Source organism: Scophthalmus maximus, chromosome 11 (genome assembly GCF_022379125.1).
Source record: "Scophthalmus maximus strain ysfricsl-2021 chromosome 11, ASM2237912v1, whole genome shotgun sequence".
NCBI lineage: Eukaryota > Metazoa > Chordata > Actinopteri > Pleuronectiformes > Scophthalmidae > Scophthalmus > Scophthalmus maximus.
In genome coordinates, this window is record NC_061525.1 from 3,985,839 (window position 1) to 4,007,144 (window position 21,306).

The 21,306-nt window shown below is 43.3% G+C and overlaps 2 protein-coding genes across 4 annotated transcripts in view; both read left to right on the forward strand.

Annotated features, from left to right (window-relative positions):
- The first annotated feature begins 738 nt into the window (after positions 1–738).
- Positions 739–17,413, forward strand: LOC118299039 (tubulin-specific chaperone cofactor E-like protein). 2 transcript variants are annotated; one of them, XM_035622413.2, is made up of 11 exons: positions 739–812; positions 2,195–2,290; positions 2,506–2,576; positions 4,501–4,680; positions 5,746–5,885; positions 6,245–6,426; positions 7,658–7,914; positions 10,087–10,213; positions 10,381–10,497; positions 10,626–10,737; positions 11,555–17,413. In XM_035622413.2, the coding sequence occupies exons 4-11, from the start codon at positions 4,533–4,535 to the stop codon at positions 11,759–11,761; spliced, it is 1,290 nt and encodes a 429-aa protein (XP_035478306.1). In that variant the 5' UTR covers positions 739–812; positions 2,195–2,290; positions 2,506–2,576; positions 4,501–4,532; the 3' UTR covers positions 11,762–17,413. The 2 variants fall into 2 exon arrangements, with proteins under 2 accessions (XP_035478306.1, XP_035478307.1); XM_035622414.2 differs by lacking the exon at positions 739–812 and adding an exon at positions 837–1,034.
- A 1,037-nt stretch (positions 17,414–18,450) lies between these two features.
- usp2a (ubiquitin specific peptidase 2a) overlaps positions 18,451–21,306 on the forward strand; it is a 42,508-nt gene continuing 39,652 nt past the window's right edge. The window contains exon 1 of one of the 2 annotated variants that reach the window (XM_035622403.2): positions 18,451–18,601. The gene's annotated coding sequence lies outside the window, so the exon portion shown is untranslated. The remainder of the gene's footprint in view (positions 18,602–21,306) is intronic. The other variant, XM_035622405.2, reaches the window with a different exon arrangement.

A 21,306-nucleotide genomic window follows, 5' to 3' on the forward strand; every position in this document is an offset into this window, starting at 1 on the left:
CTTAATGCTCTATGGTTTTAAATCTTAAAAGTAGCCAAATCTCAATAGTGATCCAGTGTTCAATTTGCACTTTAAATAATTTTCAAAGTGACACTGTACTAAGTTGGATCTAGCTGTCGTTATATTTTCTTAGATAATGGTTAGCTAGCTATCGTTAGCTGAAGATACCTTGACTGAACCGAAAGGCTTGTTGAGTTCTGAGGTATAATGGAACGCAGCATTAAATACAGTTGCAGAAATTATGTCGCATTCGTGTTGAATTTCCTGCGCCGCCGGAAACCGGAAAAAAAGGAATAAGCGGCGCGCCACCATAAAGTGTCCCCTGCCGATTCCCAGTTGTTTTTGCGGTTTGCGACTTTACCACCCGCCGCCGCCAGAAAAGTGCAAAAATTACACACTGGGGCTTTAACTTTACACGCTACTGCCTTTTCCATCAACTGTCTGACTGAAAGTGGTTTTCTCGTGCCTATAGTTACCCCCTGGGGGCCAGGGGGCTCCAAGCAGCCCCTTAGTTCGCTCATGCCTTGAGCCGGCCCTGTCTGCAAGCTACACCTGAAACAAGACAAATCATCATCAGCAGAAAGACTGACATCGTCTTCTTTTTTTTCCTTTTTTTTCAGTTCGATAAAACACTACTCAGAAAAACAACACATGGAGTAGCTTCAAAATGTACTTAAAATAAATATTTAAAAAATTAGATTTTAAAAAACAGGGGGGGCTATCAAGGAACGTCACTTCCGGGATGTAGGGGGTGAGCAAAATGACAGCTGGTTGTTTTCATCAAGAAGGAAATGTTAGAGTAGACATTAGAGGTATGTAGACGGTCGAGCTGCCGTTTCTGTCCGTTTGCAGTGTTGCTGTCGCAGCGGGTTGTCAGTAGCCGGCGAGCCCGGGACGTGTCTCAATGTCGTTGCCATCCGGGATCCGTCCGTGATCCGTCGAGCTGCTGCCGGGGGTCCGACCAGACGCGCTGATGCTGAGCCCGACCCAGCTCGGCGTCACACAACAGCCTCTTTGCGATCTATAAGAACCAGGTTACACGTCGTTCCCCTGAGCTGGAGCTGCCACGGCGGGCAAGTGTTGTTATCGCGTGTGCAGGACTCGCCTGTGCAGGAAGAAAAAAAACAAACAAAACATCGTTGACAAATCTGTCAATTCTGTGTTTTCTGAGGCGCATCGGCCGATGTGCAGCGTAACCCCACCACAGCGAGACCCCTGACCGATCGATGAAGGCTTCTACGTTAAATCGGCTCTAGTCTCGCGAAATAAGCTGCAACCATTCTAGTCAAAAATTAACTTTCATCACGGGTCTGCCCCTCGTTGCCAGGGTCATTTTCCCACCAGATCGCGATTTCCTAGCGAGGGACTAGCGCCGGTGAGGCACGCATAAAATGTTTGAATTTTGCCTAAATAACCTTTTGCTTCGTCAAAAATGGGACATGCCGAATTGATAAAAACTCCGTTTGAGAATCGCACACCGGCGCGATTCTCAACCTCTACGACAGCGTCTGTTCGCTGACGAGCAAAGAATTTAAAATCGGGCGATTTTTCAAGGGCGTTTGGCATCATCGACTGCCCCCATAGATTAGCCAAACTCCGTTCCAAAATACGTCTCTTTCCAGGTGCCCGTGTCGTATCGGTAGATGCGTGACGTGACAGCACGACTCATTAAAATCACTCGGGTCGTCACGAGTTGTACATCAGTTCGGGATGAATCTAGTTTGAAAAAAAAGCACCGCTCATTGCAGTAAAATACCCATTTTTACTTCGTCTGTCTGTAAACTACCCAGAGAGATTAAGCGGTGAACCACCGCCACATCTTGACATTTTGACCATTTTGGATGAAGCCGAATTTACACGAAACGTTGCACTTTCGCGGTTGGCATCGTTTTGCAAACGGCAAACATGTGGACGTTCACCCGCGAATGAGAAACACCAGATTTTCAGAGTTTTCTCAAGGGAGCCTGGCGTAGCAGACTGTCACACACGAAAAAACAAATCGTCGATCGTCGATCACGCGTGTCGTCATTGACAAGATAACGGATGCCTGTTATGTTGGAGGGGAAACCCCTCTGACAGCTCTCTGCTCCACGCCTAACAAATGGGCTCCTGTGGTCCATTTGATTCTATTGACATGAGCAATTCAATGACTGGGGGCCCCCAAATAAAACGACCTTTGACCTTTGTTCTCCAGTGTCACGTGGTGAACACCTCCTGAGACCAAATCCTGACAACTGACCCGAAGGAGCATCAGCGCTTCACCGCGCGGGGACGCGCCAGACACGCTGGAGTAAGACAATAATCACATTGCAACGGCGTCTGTGTTTCATCTCCCAGATAGACAGCTGTATCTTGTGTAAACATAATCTACTACTGTTAGAAAACGTTCGTCGTCGTAGTGGCATGGCAGTGTGCACGCCAGGGGCACACGGTGCAAAAGTGAAAGACGGAAAGGTGTTAATTGTGCACGCCGGGCCTGAATCTTGTCGTGATCTCTCCTGGCAGGCCCTCGGCGGAGAAACCGAAGAAGACTGAGAGCAGCGGCAGTGGTCAAATCGAGGACAGCGTCTCTTCAGGTAAGTCTTGCCATCCATGTCTTCTGAACTATAACCATCATGCAGTTGGAGATTACAGAGAAAAGGTGTGTGACCTCTCTTTAAAACAGCTGACGTACACGCTGTATCTGTTGTTCATTTGTATTGTGTCCAAATACATAGCTAATAACATGGTGACAAATTGCTCTGATACATCACCACAATTTACTGCAGCTCTATTCTAGCACAACCCACTACATAATTCATGCTTCCCCGCAGCACATTCCACAGTGAGGCTCCGTCCGCCATGCATTTTAATACTCCTCATTTTAATCTTGATAAGTGATAAGCTTGAAGATCAGGGTGTTTTTTTTTGTTTCTCTCCTTTGAGCAAATTCAGGAAAATTTCAGTGGGACAGTGTCTGTGTGGTTTTGCTGATAAGGAGCTGAGGACACCTCCCTGAGTCCCTCCCTGATTCCACAATCCCTCCTGTGACTCTCTTAAAACAGACACACACACACACACACAAACATTTATGAGACACACACAGCTCTGTGTGTCGTCAGGGATTGGGCTGTTGTGGGACTGTCCTGTTCAACTTGGAACATCTGTATGTTTCTCTTTGAATGGCTGATTTGTACAGACAGGAAATAAGGAAGGGAAATTGTTTTGTAATGACTTTAAGTCTTATGTTGATTTCATATGTTGAGTGGGTTTTTTTATTTAGTTTTGCACAAACATTTATTACTTTAATAGGTGAAACAAATTGAGGTTATATGATTGACTGCATGTCGACTGCATGTCCAAGGCAGCAAAAATGCCGGACGAGTACTGGCTCCAGTACAGCTGCAACAGTTAATCGATTAGTAATTGATTACTACATTAATCACAAACTATTTTAATAACCAGTAATCAAGTAGTTGTTTATGGGAAAAAAGTCAAAATTCTCTCATTTCAACTTCTTAAATGTAAATATTTTCTGATTTCTTTACCCCTCTATGACAGTAAACTAAATATATTTGGTGTGTGGACAAAACAAAACATGATGTTGGTATTTGGGGTACACAATCTAATTTTCAAAATTTTATGACATTTTTTGGAGCAAATAACTTATCGATTAATCAAGAAAGTAATCGACAGATTAATCGATTATGAAAATAATCATTAGTTGCAGCCCCAGGCTCCAGACTCTCCATTGTGAATATTTGCTGCATTCCAAAGATCAAAATCGATGCAACAGAATGCAATAGAGTTTTTATCATTTCATACATTCTTCTTCCTCGGAGCTGAAGTACACACATGTGAACACAGGGGGCAGTGTAGGGACACATACTCAACCTCCTCCAGTGCCAATCTTTTTTCATTTACAGAATTAAATCTATTAGTTAATTTTCAAACTCTAAGTCTTCAGAGCCAACTGACGCTGACTCAAGTGACATCTCGCAGCCTTAATTCTACCTGTTAGCGTCAAACTGAGCAATTAGAGCTCTTGCAGTTCAGATTTTTAGTTTGGAAGGAGATGACATATTATGAGAGTTGCACAGTTTGAAAACCACGGTATGCATGGAAACTATGAGAAACCAGTCTCTCTCATTCTTTATGTGAGCTAAATCTGCGGCGATTAAGTAGATTAATTGATTAGTTGACCAGTGATCGTTGACCAATGTATACTGATGTTTTTATAGCCCAAATGATTACACGATTGTTAAAGAAAATCATTTGCAAATTCATTGATCAAGCCCCACTTCCACTATACCAAATCAATAGAATTATGGTTAGTTGCAGCTCTAGTCTGGACTCTTCAGCCATGTAAATAATAAGAGTAGTTAATAATGTAAATGATATCACTCACACACTGCAGTACTTTGTACTGGCCTTTGCGGTTGCAAGGATTAGACACGGCTCTTGTACGAGCTGGCAGCTCACCGCTGTGCGTGTCTGTCTCTCTCCTACACTGGCAACCAGCTGAGGGGGAGGCTGTTCAGCGGGACGGAGCCATGCAGCCGCCGGAGGACGGGGACGGTCGTTCCTTTGTGGAGGTGATGAGTGAAAAGTACAGCCCAGAGAACTTCCCATGTCGCAGGGCACCCGGCATGGGGGTGGTGGTCGTGCCCATCACAGGTCCTCAGGGTTCCCCTATGAAAGGTGAGCTGGGGAAGGGAAAATATGAGAGATATGGTCCTGTCACTTTCGAATGAACTCACCACGTCCATCACATGAACGGACCATGGCTCGTTATATTTACAGTGGCTTCAGAAATTATTCACTTTTTTACTTTTTACTCTATCATGAATCTGCGGCAGCGACAGCATTATCTTTTCGAGGAGTCCGTCACTCCCATTGTTGTGAACACGATATCACAGGAATGCCATGAGGGAATTCTTCATATTTGGCACAAACTTTGTGCCAAAGGAACTGATTACAATATGGTGGTCGAAGGTCAAGGTCATTGGGTACGGTCGAATTGTCAAATTGGCTTAGGAGGTTTCCTAATTCTTGACGTGACCCGGAAGTATTTGATCAGCAGCCATGATAAGAGCTGTTTGGATTCTCTAAATGCATAGGAAAGGAGCTTCAATGCTTCCTTTCCTATCTCCTTTAGCATAGGGTAGATAGACAACCACTTTTCATGTCATTATTTAAAAGTTGTTATTAAGTTATTAAGTTATTAATATCCTTAACATCATCACATCCATATTGCTGTAAACTGTGGGCCGTTTTCCATCCAAAATTGGCACCTCGAGCCGACTGTGGAAGTCCACAGGAAGCCCATTGCAGACTTAAGGGGTTGTGGATTAGGACACGCCCTCAGTTCTTGCGGACTTCCTGGGTTAACGCCCATTCATCCATTCGCAAGGGTAGGGAAGTGGCTGCATTGTTGTCTTTGTAGGCTCCCACTGTGGTGGAAAAATTGGACCCATAAATGCAAGATTACATCCGTCTCCAGTTGCTGTTATCATGTCCTAGAGGAAGTTTGGGCTCTTATCTCCTTCTTGTTTGAAGCATCATCATATGACTCTTATTCATTTACACTTGTGAATTTTCCGTTTTGAAAGGTCACAGCTTTCTCTGACTCATCGCATTTAATCTAAAGGCCACTTTACCTAAAATTAAAGGCATTTAAAACCCTCTTTTTCTTGTCCGACGTTCCCCTCTGTCCGACTAATCCGTTTGAATTCTTCCTCCCACCCTCTCCCACCTCACCTCCAGACCGTCTGAACCTGCCCAGGCTGCTGGTGTTGAACAGCTGCGGCATCAGCAGGGCTGGAGAACAGGCGGAGATCGCTGCTTTCTGTTCCCATGTCATGGAGCTGGACTTGTCCCATAACAAGCTGCAGGACTGGCATGAGGTGGAGTTTCTGGGTTTATTGCAGTCATTAATTCCCATCAAATAATTAAAAGACCAAGGAAGAGTTGATTCCGCCAAAGTATTGGGGCTGCCGAGCTCCATTGTTTTGGCCAAAAACTATTCAAAAGGAACAGATTGCTTTCGTCTTTAATGGAATTCGTTGACAACGAAATAAGGATAGAATACTGACAGCCTTATCCTAAAGGAGTTACCAGGTAAAGATTCCAAAAAGAGAAGTAGCACAGATAGTCTTTCGTTCATGGCGTTGAGATAAAACTTCTGATGAGCTGTCTGTCAAGTCAAGTCCATCCTGGCAAAATGTAAAAACAACCCACACGTTAATTGATATTTTGTTTTCAGATCAGTAAAATTGTGTCCAACATCCCTAACCTGGAGTTCCTGAACCTGAGCTCCAACCCCCTGGCGGGTTTGACCCTCGAGCCGCGGTGTGCCGAGGCCTTTTCCCGGGTCCGATGCCTCGTCCTGAACAACACCCAAGTGTCCTGGGACAATGTGCTGCTGCTCACTCAGGAGATACCCGAGTAAGAGGAATACTTGTGCTAGCTCAGTGCTGCTGAGACTCAAGAATAAGAAGGCTTTGATTCTAACCGTACACTGTGTCAGTGGTTTGCTCACTTGAACCTGTTTAAAACTGTTTATACTGAGTAACGGGCTGCCCACGCCGACAATGATAACTGTGACAATAACTATAAATATATTGTTTTGAAAATCACTCAAGTGGATGTCCACTCGACTACAACAACAACGGCAGTGGTGAAACGATGTCGCGGGGATCAACTTTCAAAACAGGTTGATTTACGATAAAAAAAACTCCGTCGGCCAATCGAAAATACCTACAAATGAACAGAGCGTCACATTCAGATGTCACTACGGAGAGCATAGTCATTGATTGTTTGACTGAACAAAAGACTCTGGGATGCGATCAGGCCCACCCTCTGAATCGGTGGCAAGTGTCTTTCCTTTCAATTCGACACAGCGGGAATGTGCAGCGAGTGCTTGACAGAGCGGGATCGTTCGTCGGGGTGGATTCTCCTGTTGTTACGGCTCTAGTCATCGTCCTTAATGTGGGCTGCCCTCAATTCTGACACATGACCCAATGCTCCCTGAAGGGGGAAACTCTGGTGTCACAGCAGCACAAAGTCAGAGAAGTACAGATAGAGGAAAAAGGTATGAAATAGAAAAAAAAATTATATATTTTTAAAGAAATAAAAACAAAAACTACACAGCTGCTTGTTCAGTCAAGCACAAGTCAAGCGTTATGTGTAATGGAGTAGACGCCATATGTGATACAAACAACTGTAACAGTCTACAATAGAATGTGATGTAAGAAAAATATGTATTTATGTACAGTAATAATATCATATGACATAGTATGTAATGATATAGTAAATTGAAAAATTAACATTAGTTAACAACATTAACTGTGCAGGATACATTATTCATGATTAGTCCAGACAGTTCAGAGGGAGAGAAGTGGGTGAGTGTCCCAACTGAAATGTGTGTGCTTTTCCTATCAGTACCACTCACACACAAAGGCTGAAGGGGTAAACAACAACAGCAAAAATGTTCCTTATGACCACGTAAACTAGTTTTAGTCTACGGCGTGGGGGCAGGGGAGGGGTTATTTCGTAAGATGACATACAGTGTGTTCATTTAAAAGTGCAGGAGAGCAGTTGGTAAGGAACTATATTACTCTCTATTGAAAGAATATTCCCTACAATGTCCTCTGCTCTCTCCCCTGTCGTCCTGCAGGCTGGAGGAGTTGTTCCTGTGCCTTAATGAGTACAGTAGTTTGAGTACCTCCAGCGCAGTCTGCCCCAGCCTGCGCCTGCTTCACATCACCGACAACAGCCTCCAGGACTGGGCCGAAGTCCGCAAGTTCGGCTCCACGTTCCCCAGCCTAGAATCTCTGGTCATGGCCAACAACAACTTGGCGTCCATCCAGGACAGCAAAGACATCCTGCAGCGACTCTTCCCCAACCTGCGCAACATAAACCTGCACAACTCAGGTGAATGCTGTGTGTGTGTGTGTGTGTGTGTGTGTGTGTGTGTGTGTGTGTGTGTGTGTGTGTGTGTGTGTGTGTGTGTGTGTGTGTGTGTGTGTGTGTGTGTGTGTGTGTGTGTGTGTGTGTGTGTGTGTGTGTGTGTGTGTGTGTGTGTGTGTGTGTGTGTGTGTGTGTGTTGGTATTATACATGCTAAACTATTTCACAGGCGGTGTTTAGTGTGTCATGATGGTTTGATTTCAGTAGGAAAAATTGATTTGCTCCTCATTTTTCAGAAATACAGGAAAGGATCTAAAGTTATAGTATCAAAATGAGTGTATGATGAATCGATATCACCTGACAAAATTAGACCGAGAACACATGTCACTGTATCCCAGAAGCTGTGAGTTATCATTGAGTATTACAACAGATTCCTCTCCAGGTCAGCCTCTATCTAATGGCAGGATCGTCCCTATTTTTGGCAGTATCTGTAGCGAATCTATATTTAGAGGGTTTTTTTAGAGGAGAGGGAACAAACGACACCCAAAGACTATTTAATTGACTTCAATGCATTTCTTTGTAATATCTGCATCGCCTGAGGAACTGAAAAACAACCTTTTTGTGAGTCATTTTGTCTCAGGCAATTTTTTTAATCAAAACAGTGGGAAACCTATTCTTTCCCACAGACTGAGATTCAGTCATTTTCCACTGCTTCATGGGTTTTTAGACATGTCTTGAGATGGCATATAATAAGGCACCAAATATTGCAACCTAGGATTAATAGTTTGTCATATTTCAAGGATTAATTTATCCTAACTTTTTTAACAATTCCAATAGAAAGACCAATGCCAAAAAAGTATTTTTGCAGTTTTGCAGTACTTCCCTATCACATCTGTGGGTCAAATATATAGTTTATTTTTCTTTATGACTGTAATTTAGTTTTTAACAGATGATATTCAAATAAATAAATCATAGAAATAATGTGGTACTATTTTCAGGGGTTGATTAATACACATTTGATGTTCATTTGAAGTCTGTACAGTAACTAGTTTGTTAGTAAGGATCAGGAATCAGGAATAAATATTAGTGAGTAAATCCAGCAACAACCAAAGTCCAGTTAGATGCAGGCTGTTGCACAGCCAAGCACTCTGGGATTCCGACTACATTAAAGCCTTTAGTATTCAACAGACCTGCACAGCTAACTTTCTCCAAAATCACTTACAGCCCCTTTCAAGTGCTCATACTTAGACACGCTGGTATTTAGGGCTAGCAGGCGGCTTCAGTTACTCGGCCAGTTGGTCTGTCATCACCTTTGAACTGAAATATCTCAGCAAATTGCTGGACAACTACCTTACCAACAAATTTAAAAAAGGTTCATATTCGTAGTCTTTAGTCCCAACTGATGGTGACTCAAGTGACATAAGTACAAGCAAGGCAAGCCGTGCTTCTTTGTTTGACCAGTTAAAGCTTAAGATAGACATCAGTCAGAACGATATCTCTCCCTTCACCCCAGAGCAGCGTTCTGTACCGTAAAGGGTGATATGCTATTATCTGTTTACATCCATCTGGTAATTTACTGCCCTCCTGTGGCTGCAGTCGGCTACTGTCTCTGGGACGTAGGTTGAACATCAGCGTTTGCGTCTGTTATTTCTGTAATTTTTCGTGGCCATGTGCTCTTCGGGAGAGGTGAGCGTTTGGATGTTTGTGCATGCGTGTTGTGGATATATCTGGGATCTTTGATGGGTAACAAGCTGAAGACAGGTGAGCTTGTCAAGCTGCTGTAGCTTTCAACGTTCTGATATTGCAGACATTATTATACAAATGCGTTAGGGAACGCATTTGTATAATAAGAGAGAGAGAGAGAGAGAGAGAGGGTGCATGAGGTTGGCGACTAGAACAGAGTTAGAACCTGTGAACTTTATTATACAATCATATGTGCGTGCAGTTTAGTCTCCAAAAGTCTCCCGTGTTTCCTGACGATGGTCCAGACAATCAGCCAGAAAAGGTTTACAATATTCAGGCAGGAAAATGAGAGATTCTGCACTGCCACTGGAATGTCACGTTGTAGGTTAGTGTTCAATATTTTATAAGATTACCATGGAAGGAACATCTCCAGCAGGATGCAGGAGAGAGCATTTGAACACCGGAAAGACAGGCAGGCATGTGCATGACACTAGTGTCCCCATGTGCTTTGTCAGGTCTCAACCGATGGGAGGACATCGAGAAGTTGAACTTCTTCCCCAAGCTGGTGGAGGTGCGACTGCAGGGCATTCCCTTATTGCAGACCTACACCAACGCAGAGCGACGCAGCCTCATGATAGCACAGTGAGTCCCAGCAGTGACCTCAGTGAGGAATGAGAACTTGTTTTTGCTCGACATTGGAATCAGACGAACACCTCAGTTTGGTGCCTCTAAATTGTTGAGGTCATTCGTTTCACAGTGTCTAATAATCTGTTGCATAACTGCATAACATGCACGTGCCTCCCCCTCAGGCTTCCTGCAATATCTATGCTTAACGGCAGTGTTGTGACCGACAGCGAGAGAGAAGACGCGGAGAGGTTCTTCATCCGTTACCACTTAGACTACCCTGAAGAGGAGCTGCCCTACAGGTACGCCGCACTCACGGCCTGTCCTCCGGTTGCAGTCGTTGGACTGCGTTTGAGTGTTTCGTGTGCGCGCGCGTGCGTGTCTGTGCGCTTTTAAGACCGACAGCACAACCTGCTCTTAACCGCCCCAGGTATCATTCCCTGGTGACCAAGTATGGGAAGCTGGAACCACTCGCCGAGGTGGACCTCCGACCTCGCTGCCGTGCCCAGGTGGAGGTTCACTGTGAAGAGAAAGTGGAGCAGGTGTGTTGAGCATTAAATGAGCTAATGTTCTGAAGTAGTCCACAATGGTCAAATAGCTTGATAATGTAGGACCCTCTTTTTTTTTTTTTCATCCTATCCTTCATTCGAATAACTGATGCACCGAGGGAATCTTCAGTGTTGGTGTGAGCACCAGCTCTCAGTCGCTCCAGTTATACTTTCCTGAAATATACTCGAGCACACTTTGTAAAGGGTAGATGGACAGCAGCCAGCTACTGTTGAGATAAACCTCCTCACAATGGGCCTCACGCAAGAGCCTGTTTCGGATTCCTATATTCTTAAATTTCTTCTTAAATCTGTTCATACGGTGAGTTTGTACGAACATGCCAATGCCACATCCACCTGGCATTCACAACTCCAACTGTGGGCTCCACTGTACTGTAAAGGTTATCCAGGTCACAGCATGAGGCGCGACAGTGGGCTACTTGCGCAACCATTTCCGGGTTCTTCTTAGTGCTGCTCAACTATTTCCGTCCCGGTCAACAATGGCGCTGTTTCGTTAGCTGATCGGCACCGAGGTGTCTGCTGCGGACCTTCGTGCGAGAGGCGACGGAGAAATGCTCCCGACGTATGTTTACCAGCCGTCTTCTCCCCAGGTCGGGAACCCATGAAAACCTCGGTTCGCCGTTAAATATCGATGAGTAAACACAGTAACGGTAAACGGACGAGCAGCTGTAATTTGAAACGGAAGTATGTCACGAAGCCTAGTGCATATAATCCATTGTGAACGTGCTCTGAGCTATTTATGTGTCTGTTTAATGTCTAAAATGTGGACACTAACTGTTTCTCTCGGTGTCAGCTGAACATCCGTTTGGACCAGACAGTAGCTGAGCTGAGGAAGCAGCTGACTACAGTGGTCCAGCTGTCCACCAACAGCATGAGGCTCTACTACATCAACAAAGACAGCGCCTTCGGACCAGAGGAAATGAAGTACAACACCCGGGCTCTCCATTCCTACAGCATCCAAGACGGTGATGAAATACTGGTGGTACCCAAGATCAAATGAACAGGCGGCTGTGGAGTCGGCTGATTAGAGTGACTCCTTGATAGATACATTTATTCATTGGATTATTTGTTTACCGGTTAACTGGCATTGCAGGATTATTGGAAAAAGCCTCGGGAGCAGCAGCCGTGGCCCACAGCGAAAAGTCAAATGTCGGGACTGCACAGTGGAGTACAGTGGCGATGCTCGGAGGCCCTGTCCGTAGAAACCACGAGTCCCCAGAGTATTGTGTTTATATTTATTTCAGCTTTCGACGAGGGCATCCGCAGGAGCAAGTGCACAAACGTGTCTCGGTGGAGAACGGGCCGAGAGAGCAACGCGCAGTCGGCTAGCAGCTTGAGCAGAGAGGAGGGCGCTGCTCTACCAGCAAAGCTTCACTGCAGCTCAGTCTCTTAGTACAAGGCATGTACCATAGCACCTGCGTAGGCAAGTATCCACCACTGCTGTCTCGCCCATTTGTCACAGAAGCTTCTCTCAGTGGTGAGGCAGTGCTGTTCTCATTTGCACTTTTACTGTAGCCCCAAAGTCAGGAAGAGCAATGGGCCTCATGCAGGAAGCAGTCATACGCACATTTTTGTTCAAGTCCGAGTGCGTACGAGTGTTTTAGGAGAACTTGCCGCATTCATCAATTTCCTCATATTTCTTTTCTCTCTCAGGTACATGAAATGAGTCTGCTGTTAGTCAAACCAAGTTTTTCCACTCATGGATTGTATACCTCATCACTTTGAAGCAATTGTAATTATATATACATATATATATATATATATACATTACACCTCATAATTATGTTGACATCATTCTGTTTAACTCTGCAATTCGAATGATAGTACAAATCTACATTTATTAATCATATACCCGCTAAACAGCGTAGCGCGATGGCCAGGGGTGCGCACAACTCCCTTGTGCCGCAAAATAGTGCGATAAACGTATAGAGATTGCTGCTTTGACTCATCAGTTGTTCAGTGTACAGTAGCCGTGCAAGCTATTTTTGGATCATTTGCCCAAAATTCACTATTTCCCCAATTGGTGTTATGCTTAAACTCTCCGGCTCGTGACATCTCTAATCAATCGACAAGACAGGGAATCTCCCCCTGCAGCGGCAGCCATTTTCATATTGAGCCATTTCCTCTTTATTTCAGTGACAGTGCGACTCACAGGTGACTCAGTATTAACAGCTCCGTTTTAGTTCGTCACTTAACTCCTGCGGACGCTGCTAAAATATAGAATTTAATTTCTGGATGTTTGCAAGCAGGACTTAAATTTCCGATTCTCGTAAACTTGTCATTCCTCGTTTTGCTCTTTGATCCCGTTTTCACGAACGAACTCTTCCTGTCATGGTGCAGGAAGTGAAGCCTTATGTGGTGTCATTTCCGCGTAGATTATGCTAATTTGCCATCCTCTTGCATGTTGGCTCACACACGCACTGGTGGCTTTCATCGTGTTCACGCAGGTCAGTCAAACACTTTTCTGAAGATAGAAGTTTTGTTGAATCCGACGTGGCCTGTTAGCACGAACAAATGTTAGAGAAATTTAGGATAAGACCACAAAAATGTTCTTGCATGAGGCCCAATTTCTGTTAAATGAAAAACCCTGCCTAACATAACCCTATATGTGGGGGTTGGGGATAAAAAGCAGTTTTTGCCACATAACATTTTAATATTTGGCAATATAACAACAGAGTAATAGAGCAAGGCATTCTCTCTATGCGTGACATTCAGCTATCAGTGTGACATTCCCATTTTAAATCCTCACAGGTCCCCTCCAGACATGATTCAAGACATCTAACAAAACTTTGTTTCAAATAACAACTCGTCTGATAGAGCTTTACACAAGAGAGTTCTTGAAATTACATCTGCTTCTTCTCCCTCATTAAAAAAAAATCCAAGATTTATGAATATGCAAATACTGTTCATTCTAAACTGGATACAAAATGTATTCTGCTGACAAGTCCACTCTCACATTTCACTTGTGTAAGCTACTAAAACTGCTTTCAGACATGAACCCTGTAAAATGTCCGCATAATTGGGTCCAGGCATTTTCCGAAAGTTTGTCTTTCACAAATGATGCAGGCAGCAGGAGATTCTCCGAGTCAGACGCGTTCACAACGGCAGGAACATTTTTTGGAACATTCAGTGTTTCTGCTCGCAATCATCTACACGCCCGATTTCCCTGCTGTATCTTCACTCTGAATATTTTCTGAAACTTTTACTTGGAAGTTGGCAGGAAAAGATTTGAAAAAAAAAATAGCTTTCTTACATGCATCCCCTCTGGAATAGTCCAGGAAAATGTCCAGACTTTTGTGCACGTCTGAAAGCAGCTTTACTGGACAATGTTTAAAACGTGTTAAACTGAGATTTGAGGCGGGCACAGAGGAACTGGGACCCCTTTCCCAGTTTTGTCTTCTCAAATTGCCCAGTAAAGGTCAAATACCTAAGTCAAGTAAGAGTAAGCAAATCCCATTTTGGTGGAAAGGCAGACTTAAGATAAAAAAAAAAGGATAATTACGCCACTAAGACAAAATGGCTTCTGGAGTGCAATAATCATAAACTGACGACATCTAATAGTATTAAAGACCTAAAGGTTGATCTCCTCTCAATGACATGTTTGAAAATATCCTTGTTTGTTTCTGTGGAGCACGAAGAGGTTGTGAGTTTTTCATTCACTTCAATATGTTCATGTCTTCAATATGTTCATATCTTCAATATGTTAGCAACGTGGTTTCACCAGTTCAGCTTATTTTGCACACATGGGAATGCAATCTCCCAGGTTTTTGGGTTGTTGTTTTTTTTGCCTTTACCAGTTTCCGATTATTATAAGTATGCATTTAACAGGACAGTGTTTCCTTTAAAAAAGAGAAAAGCTTAATTAATGCATAATTTGTATGGAAGTTGTGTCAATGTGTGATTTCTCTAATGACTTGCGTATGATCTTATTTTATGGACATTATTTATTTATTTTTATTTTCAGTTTGTTTACAATCTTCTTCAAAGCGGTAAAATCATCCTTGAAGAGATGTCGATCTCAGTATAGTTTATTCATGCGCATCTTTAAACAAGCTCAAGACTTAAAATACCTTCACCAAAGATGACTCATTAGGTTATTTTTGTTGTAATGTGGAATATATATACAGTATGTATTGATTTATTGATTTTAATACGCAGCACCCACCGTGCATAAAAGGAGCACTGATGTTAGATATTTGCTGCTATTGCCTTTACTTCTAAAGCAAGCAACTTAGCACAGCAGGGGATTCATGACGGTGATAACTGATATGACAAGCCACAAAATAATCACATTTAGTGGCTTTACTGAGACACGTGTGTATGGAATACTGCTGCAGTGTTGTCACCAACCAATAGTATCAATATCTATAAGTATCTATTTCCAACACTATTATTATGTATTAGTGTTCTGACACTACTGCTCTACTTGAACACTAGCAGGCGTGGTATAATGCATCAGTATGAATGTGTAGCAACAAGCAGGACAGATGGAAAGAGTCACAACACTGAAATCCCATTTACCCTTTTTATCCCAATAGTGCTGAATATACGTTAGTGTGGCTTGAACCAACATCTGAGTGCCAGATATGTTTGGCGTGAGCATGTGCAATATGCAGCTGTTTTTTTCGCAGGGTGGGTGATTTAAAAGTGTGGTTATTATTTGTGTGTTGATTTGATGCGTTTGTGAGGAACGTGATCACTCTGCCCGCTTACATTTAAGGAATAATGCACTTTGTTTCACATAAAGACGGGGGGAAATATATTAAATCTTTCTGTAAATGTATTTGTCACCTCTTGAGTTCATATAGATTTAGTTTTTTTTAAGGAACTTTATGTTTTGATGTTATTTATTGTGTCTCTTGCTTACTGCACCAACCTGCTATTAGCCAAAAACATTGGCCAAGCCATTTGAAAGGCCCCTGAAAATGTCAAATTTGAAGTATTTCTGTGTATCGTTAATGATTCATGACTAATAAAGCAACAATGAAAGTTATAATTTATTTAATAGCCCAAAATTCAGCCAGTCTGCTTCATGAGGACGGTGTGTAGGGCAGATTTGATTGACAGTGGCCTGGCAACATTTAAGCAAACAGACCTAAATGACCCTCACATCAAATTCGGATTGATCCAAATGTGCCGGACAAAACAAACCATCCAACGAAGCAAAAACCGCGTAGAAACCCTTCACTCACGGGAAGAAGCTGAAAGAGGTTTTCAGGGCCTTTATTGGAAAGTTCCACCCCGACAGCCCTATGACAATAATATGCTATGTGCCGTTTCTTTGTTCATCCTGTTGTGTTCTTGGTGGTGCAATTCCTCTGCAGTACAGGTCAGCTTAAAAATTCGGGTCGCTCAGCTAAACCATGAGCTGTGAGCATGAGCTTGGGGTTTTTCGAAGAATCAGACTGTGAGGCCTTATAGGGCTGCTTTTTTAATCCACCAGTCAGCAGTCCTTCGGTCTAGGAGACAGCCATTACAGAGGCAGAGAGGGAATGATTCCACCAGCAGCACAGCCACAAGACATGATGTGCTTCTACATTGAGTCACCATCACTCTTACTGTTCTCTGTCCAATCACAGAGGAAAACTTTGACATTTTGGGAAATAATCTTATTTTTTGAGACTGGAAACAGCTGGTTTGGCTCCAGTCTATCCAAAGGTAGCTGAATGTGCCCACGATTTCATTAACATGCGAAATCTGGCTTGTGTTAACCTGAACAAAAACTGTAGTCTAAACAAGCTGCGGTTTCACTGAGGTTTTGTGCTGGACTAGGCCATCTCTTGGCTGGGCACAGTGACATCCTCGGAGGTCTTTGCATCTGAAATAGTCTGGCACATGAACTATAAAATCACAACTTGTTGTTTATACACTTAAAGGTGATCTTAAGATGCACGCGTGGCATCAATCTTCTCATCTGACTTTCTGAAGGGCAGTGAATACGCTTAGCAAAAATATCAAACCACTGCTTGAAGTTCAAAGATGTCCTTCAGGCATTGAGAAAGAAAATAGAGGAAATCACTAATTAAAGTAGACAAATTCCCTCCTGAAGATTAACCGAGGATGGGTTTTTTCTTTTTATTTCATACCTGTGCAATCTGTTCATACTGTAAAAAGCAACTGGGCAATGAGAAGCATGACATTCAGTTGGAATTCTAAACAACCTCAGATTATTTTGCCTGTTTATCAGAAATGGAAAGCTCCTGTTAGATTGAGGCTTGTCTGCTGGAACATACAATGAAAGGCTCCATATTTGCTTTTCTTTTTAAAAAAGTTAATTACTGTGAAGTTCTTTGGTAAAATTGTAATATATCAGACATCTGGCAGCTGAAGAACTGCACATCCTGTTTCAATGGAAACCCTTGACACTGCTACTCTGGATGTATCCGTAAATACACTGCTTGAGTCATCATCTGTCTCTAAAAGTGGCGCACCAGAGCTCAGTAGGATCTTCGAAGGCCTTATTAGTCTTCGATTATAGTGTTATGAATTATGGCTGGACTAAATGTGCAGGATGCCCCACCTCTCAGACCCTCGCACCAGTATTTAAGCTAATCAGCTCACTCGGCTCTGTAACTGTTCGTATTCTGTGGCATTTGAAGCATAATCAATTTTGTAGGAACCTATATGAAGTATTAAAAGGAACAGAATGAGTCATCTGTCTCGGTGTCAGTATATGTACAGAAAGATGCATCAATGAATGGTAATAAACGGAGGTCTCCCAACTCGGTGTGACACTTTCAATCCCATCAGCAGCTTTGGAAACATATCGGGTCCAGATGTGTTTCGTGGTAGAGATGGATATATTGTTGTATGATTTTATGACTCTGGCAAATATCCTCATAGTGGGACTAATAATGGATTGTCTCATCTCACCTCACCTCGCCTAATCTTATCTTGAAACATGATTTATTAGAAAAACCCAGCCAATCATGTCGAGTGATATAATAACACAAACACACATAATTAAGTAAAAATGACAAAACAGTGGCATTTTCAAAAGGCCATAATTCATCATTAGTAAATACGCTTTAGACAGATTCATTAGAGATTCAGAACATTACAAAATATCAAGTTCTGTATAGTTGTAGTTGTCTGTGTGTATATGGTTTTGGCTAGCTTTATTACTCAAATACATTGTTATAATTCTTGTTATCACTACTTTTAGTTAGTAGTAGTTATTTTTTTAAATTTAACATTGACAAAAAACCACCAAAAGCACAACATATCTCAATGCTATCTGTATTTTTTTACACCACATTAATACATCAGTATTTTGTGAAAATTAGAGCTGCAGCTTCTATTGGAAAAAGCTCCAGGTTTAAATACCGTAGGACTTCCTATACTGTATTAACAGTCGTCAACCAAAATATTATTCACGGAAACTTAATGAGTGGAGAAAAATACCAGCTGTACCGTATGTACGGGTGAAAAACGGGTAGTTCTGATGATTTACAGACCGAAAAAAATCTTGGGTCAAAACCATAGTCTGTACAGTATATAAAGATGAAGGTCAAAAAGGACTATGGGCACGTAGCATTTTATTAATGAAAGCCATCTCCGATGTTTACGCTCTTCACCATGGCGACGCGGTGGGAGGTGGCCCTCCGCTCCGGGCCGGTGACGCTCACTGAGAGGTGTGAGCCAATCACCGACGAGCTCCGTTACCGGACTGACGTCACTCTTAAAGCGAAATGAACGGTTGCTCTGTAGCTGTGTAACTCTACAACTGCGAGGGGAACAGGAGGGATGGCTCAACACTAGCGTAGATTCGATTATAGCGCATGGCATCGCATCGCATCTTCTTCCCGGCGTCATCGGTTCTTCTCCTCAGCGACGTCAGGTATTCTTTCTAAAGAGCCGCACAAAGCAGCCGGGGGGGGGGGGCAGACACTTTCTGGGGGCGTTTCTCTCGGTGTCCGTGCGGATCGGGGGTGATCTCAGACTGTGGGGTGAGTGAAAAATGCAGTCACCTTACACCACCATCACACTGGTATGTGCAGGTCCCTGGCCAGGCACACTCCGGCCCAAACGACGTTCCCCTTTGCTCGTCTACAATAACCACAGACCGTGCGCGCTGGACACCGTTTGACATATTCTATAGGTCATTATGAGTCACAGAAATGTTCGGCAAAAAAAAAAAAAGGTGACCGTGAAGTGGCTTCTTTTTTTTTTCTCTCGCTCGGTGTAATTGTTCCAAGTTTCGAGACGTGATGGCGACGCAAACTGTTCCGAGTCCCGCGGTGGTCGAATGGAAGTCGTGCTTGTTCCGCCGCCTGCATGTCCGTGTGTGTGAGTAGAACGGGGTCCCGGGGTCCTGCCCGTGTTATTCCCAGTGCGGTGTGAATGGTTTGTGCCGTAATTCGCTTACACTACAGTTTGTTATTTGGGGGGGGGGGCTCTCTGAATAACACTTGGCGTAACGCCGCCGCCGCCGCCGTCCTGACGGAGTTGTTATGTGGCTGCGCAGCCAGTGAACGCACCGCCGCGGGACGTTCACTGACAGTGACACGAATGTGTGCGTAAATAAGCGACGCCGTAACTTTGCGATTCGCCACCGCCCACTTCGAGCGACTTGAGAGGCGGTCCAGTTCTCGCTGCCCCCCCCCCCCCCCCCCCCCCCCACCCCCACCCACGGACAGCACACTGTCAAACATGCTGCCCCGCTACCATGATGCGCACTCGGGGTCTCACTCAGTGGTTATATAATCACCTGGTTGAAATGCCCCGGTGCTTGCCCCGGACCAGGCCCGTCAGCGCATCATCGAGTCGTCCCATCTCGTCCTCTCGGCGTCATGTAACGCAGCACCCCCTCTCCCGCAGTCCAATCCGGCGCAGCACTGCGCCGAATCTTTTTTATTTATCTTTATTTATTGTTTTTTTTCCGTCGTCTCGCTCACAGACCTCGACTGTTCTCATGTGCTAAGCAAGCGCTGCGTTTACTGCGCCACTGCCGAGTTCATTTGTGTCTCTCGTACAAAAGTGTTGCAACTAGATCGTGTCGCACGGCCTGGAGTGAGTTTTGATCTTGAACTCCGAGAAACAAAACAGCTTTCAAAATAAAAAAGAAATCTAATGTTATTTAATTTAATTAATTTAAAGGTTTTTTTTGTAGTTTATTTAAATTTTTCACTTGACATATTTACGTATTTTGATATTCGATGTCCTATTTATTTTTTCAGATTCAGATCTTTTTTTGTGTCGAATAAAATTTTCACATTTCACTTTTTTTCACTTTCAGATCGATTTTTTTTTCCAGTTCACACCTTTGGCACTTGTCTGGCCTGGGGCAGAGCCATCTAATGAGAGTCGTGACAACGGAAATCCAAAATGCAGACTTCAGATGGTTCCCCGGAAGTTCTTGGCGCGCAATTATTCAGAGCAACAGAATTGCGATTTTTGGTAATTAGTAGTCAGTAAATGTATCGATTTACAATAAAGCAGACCGACATGCCTATGTAGCTACTCTGTTGTTAGTCAATACAGTTTTTTTAAATCATAAATAAATCATAATCCACTAACATGCTTTAATGCGCATGTTGATTTGATTCAGATGTGCTGATAATATATAATCTGATTATTTTAAACGTCTTACCCTTCATAAGTGCAACACAGACAGTCCATTGATCCATTCTGCTGCTACTCTAATGCGCTGCTGTTCACTTCCGGGAGCTATTGAGAGGCTCCGTGATCCGCCAATGCTGGAAAAAAAAAGGTCCATTGGAGTGAAGGGAGTTGTCGCGACTCTCATTAGACGGCTCTGAGTCTATGGTGACAGCATGTCATGCAGTGATGTCGTCCACTCCACCAAGACAACCTGCTGGTGCCAGCACTCATGTAAGAAACGTTTGCTATTTTTTTTCAATATAATCTTGGAAATTGTTGTAAAGATTAAAATGATGGGAACATTGTGTAACACAAGGACACGTGTGAAGGTAAAAGACGTGTTTAGGTTTGGGATTTGCAGAAGGTGGAAACTAGAACACATGCAATAGCATTAAGTTTATGCACTGTGGTGAAGTTGGAAAGATATTCACAGATTCTGACGTTCCGGATCAATAACTAAACACGTGCAGCCTCCTCTCGATCAGAGTAAGGTACACTATGAGCTGCGGCCTCATTTTCATCCGGCTGGAGGAATAACATGGGTCTCAATAAGCAGCAGCATATAAAGTCGGTTAATGCTATTCCTGTGTTTAGTTTCCACCTCAAACTTAACATGTCTTTTACCTTTATACATGACCTTATATTACAAACATTTACCCATCTTTTTACTCTTTACAACAATTTACACGAGTATACTTAAAAAATTGCGAACGTTTCTTACCTGAGTGCTGGCACCAGCAGGCAATGCTAGCGTGACGTAGAACATATGACTGTTTAACTGCACAACAGGGCATAGTTAGTTGCTTGCGTACTGCTGATTAGTGCCAAGCCCGGTCTAAAACAGCTTACTAAGTGCAACATTGTCACTTTTTTTTGTTTTTACTGCTAATCACGTAAGTATGGTGTAAATAAAGTGTACAGTTGTACTTGACTGCAGCACCT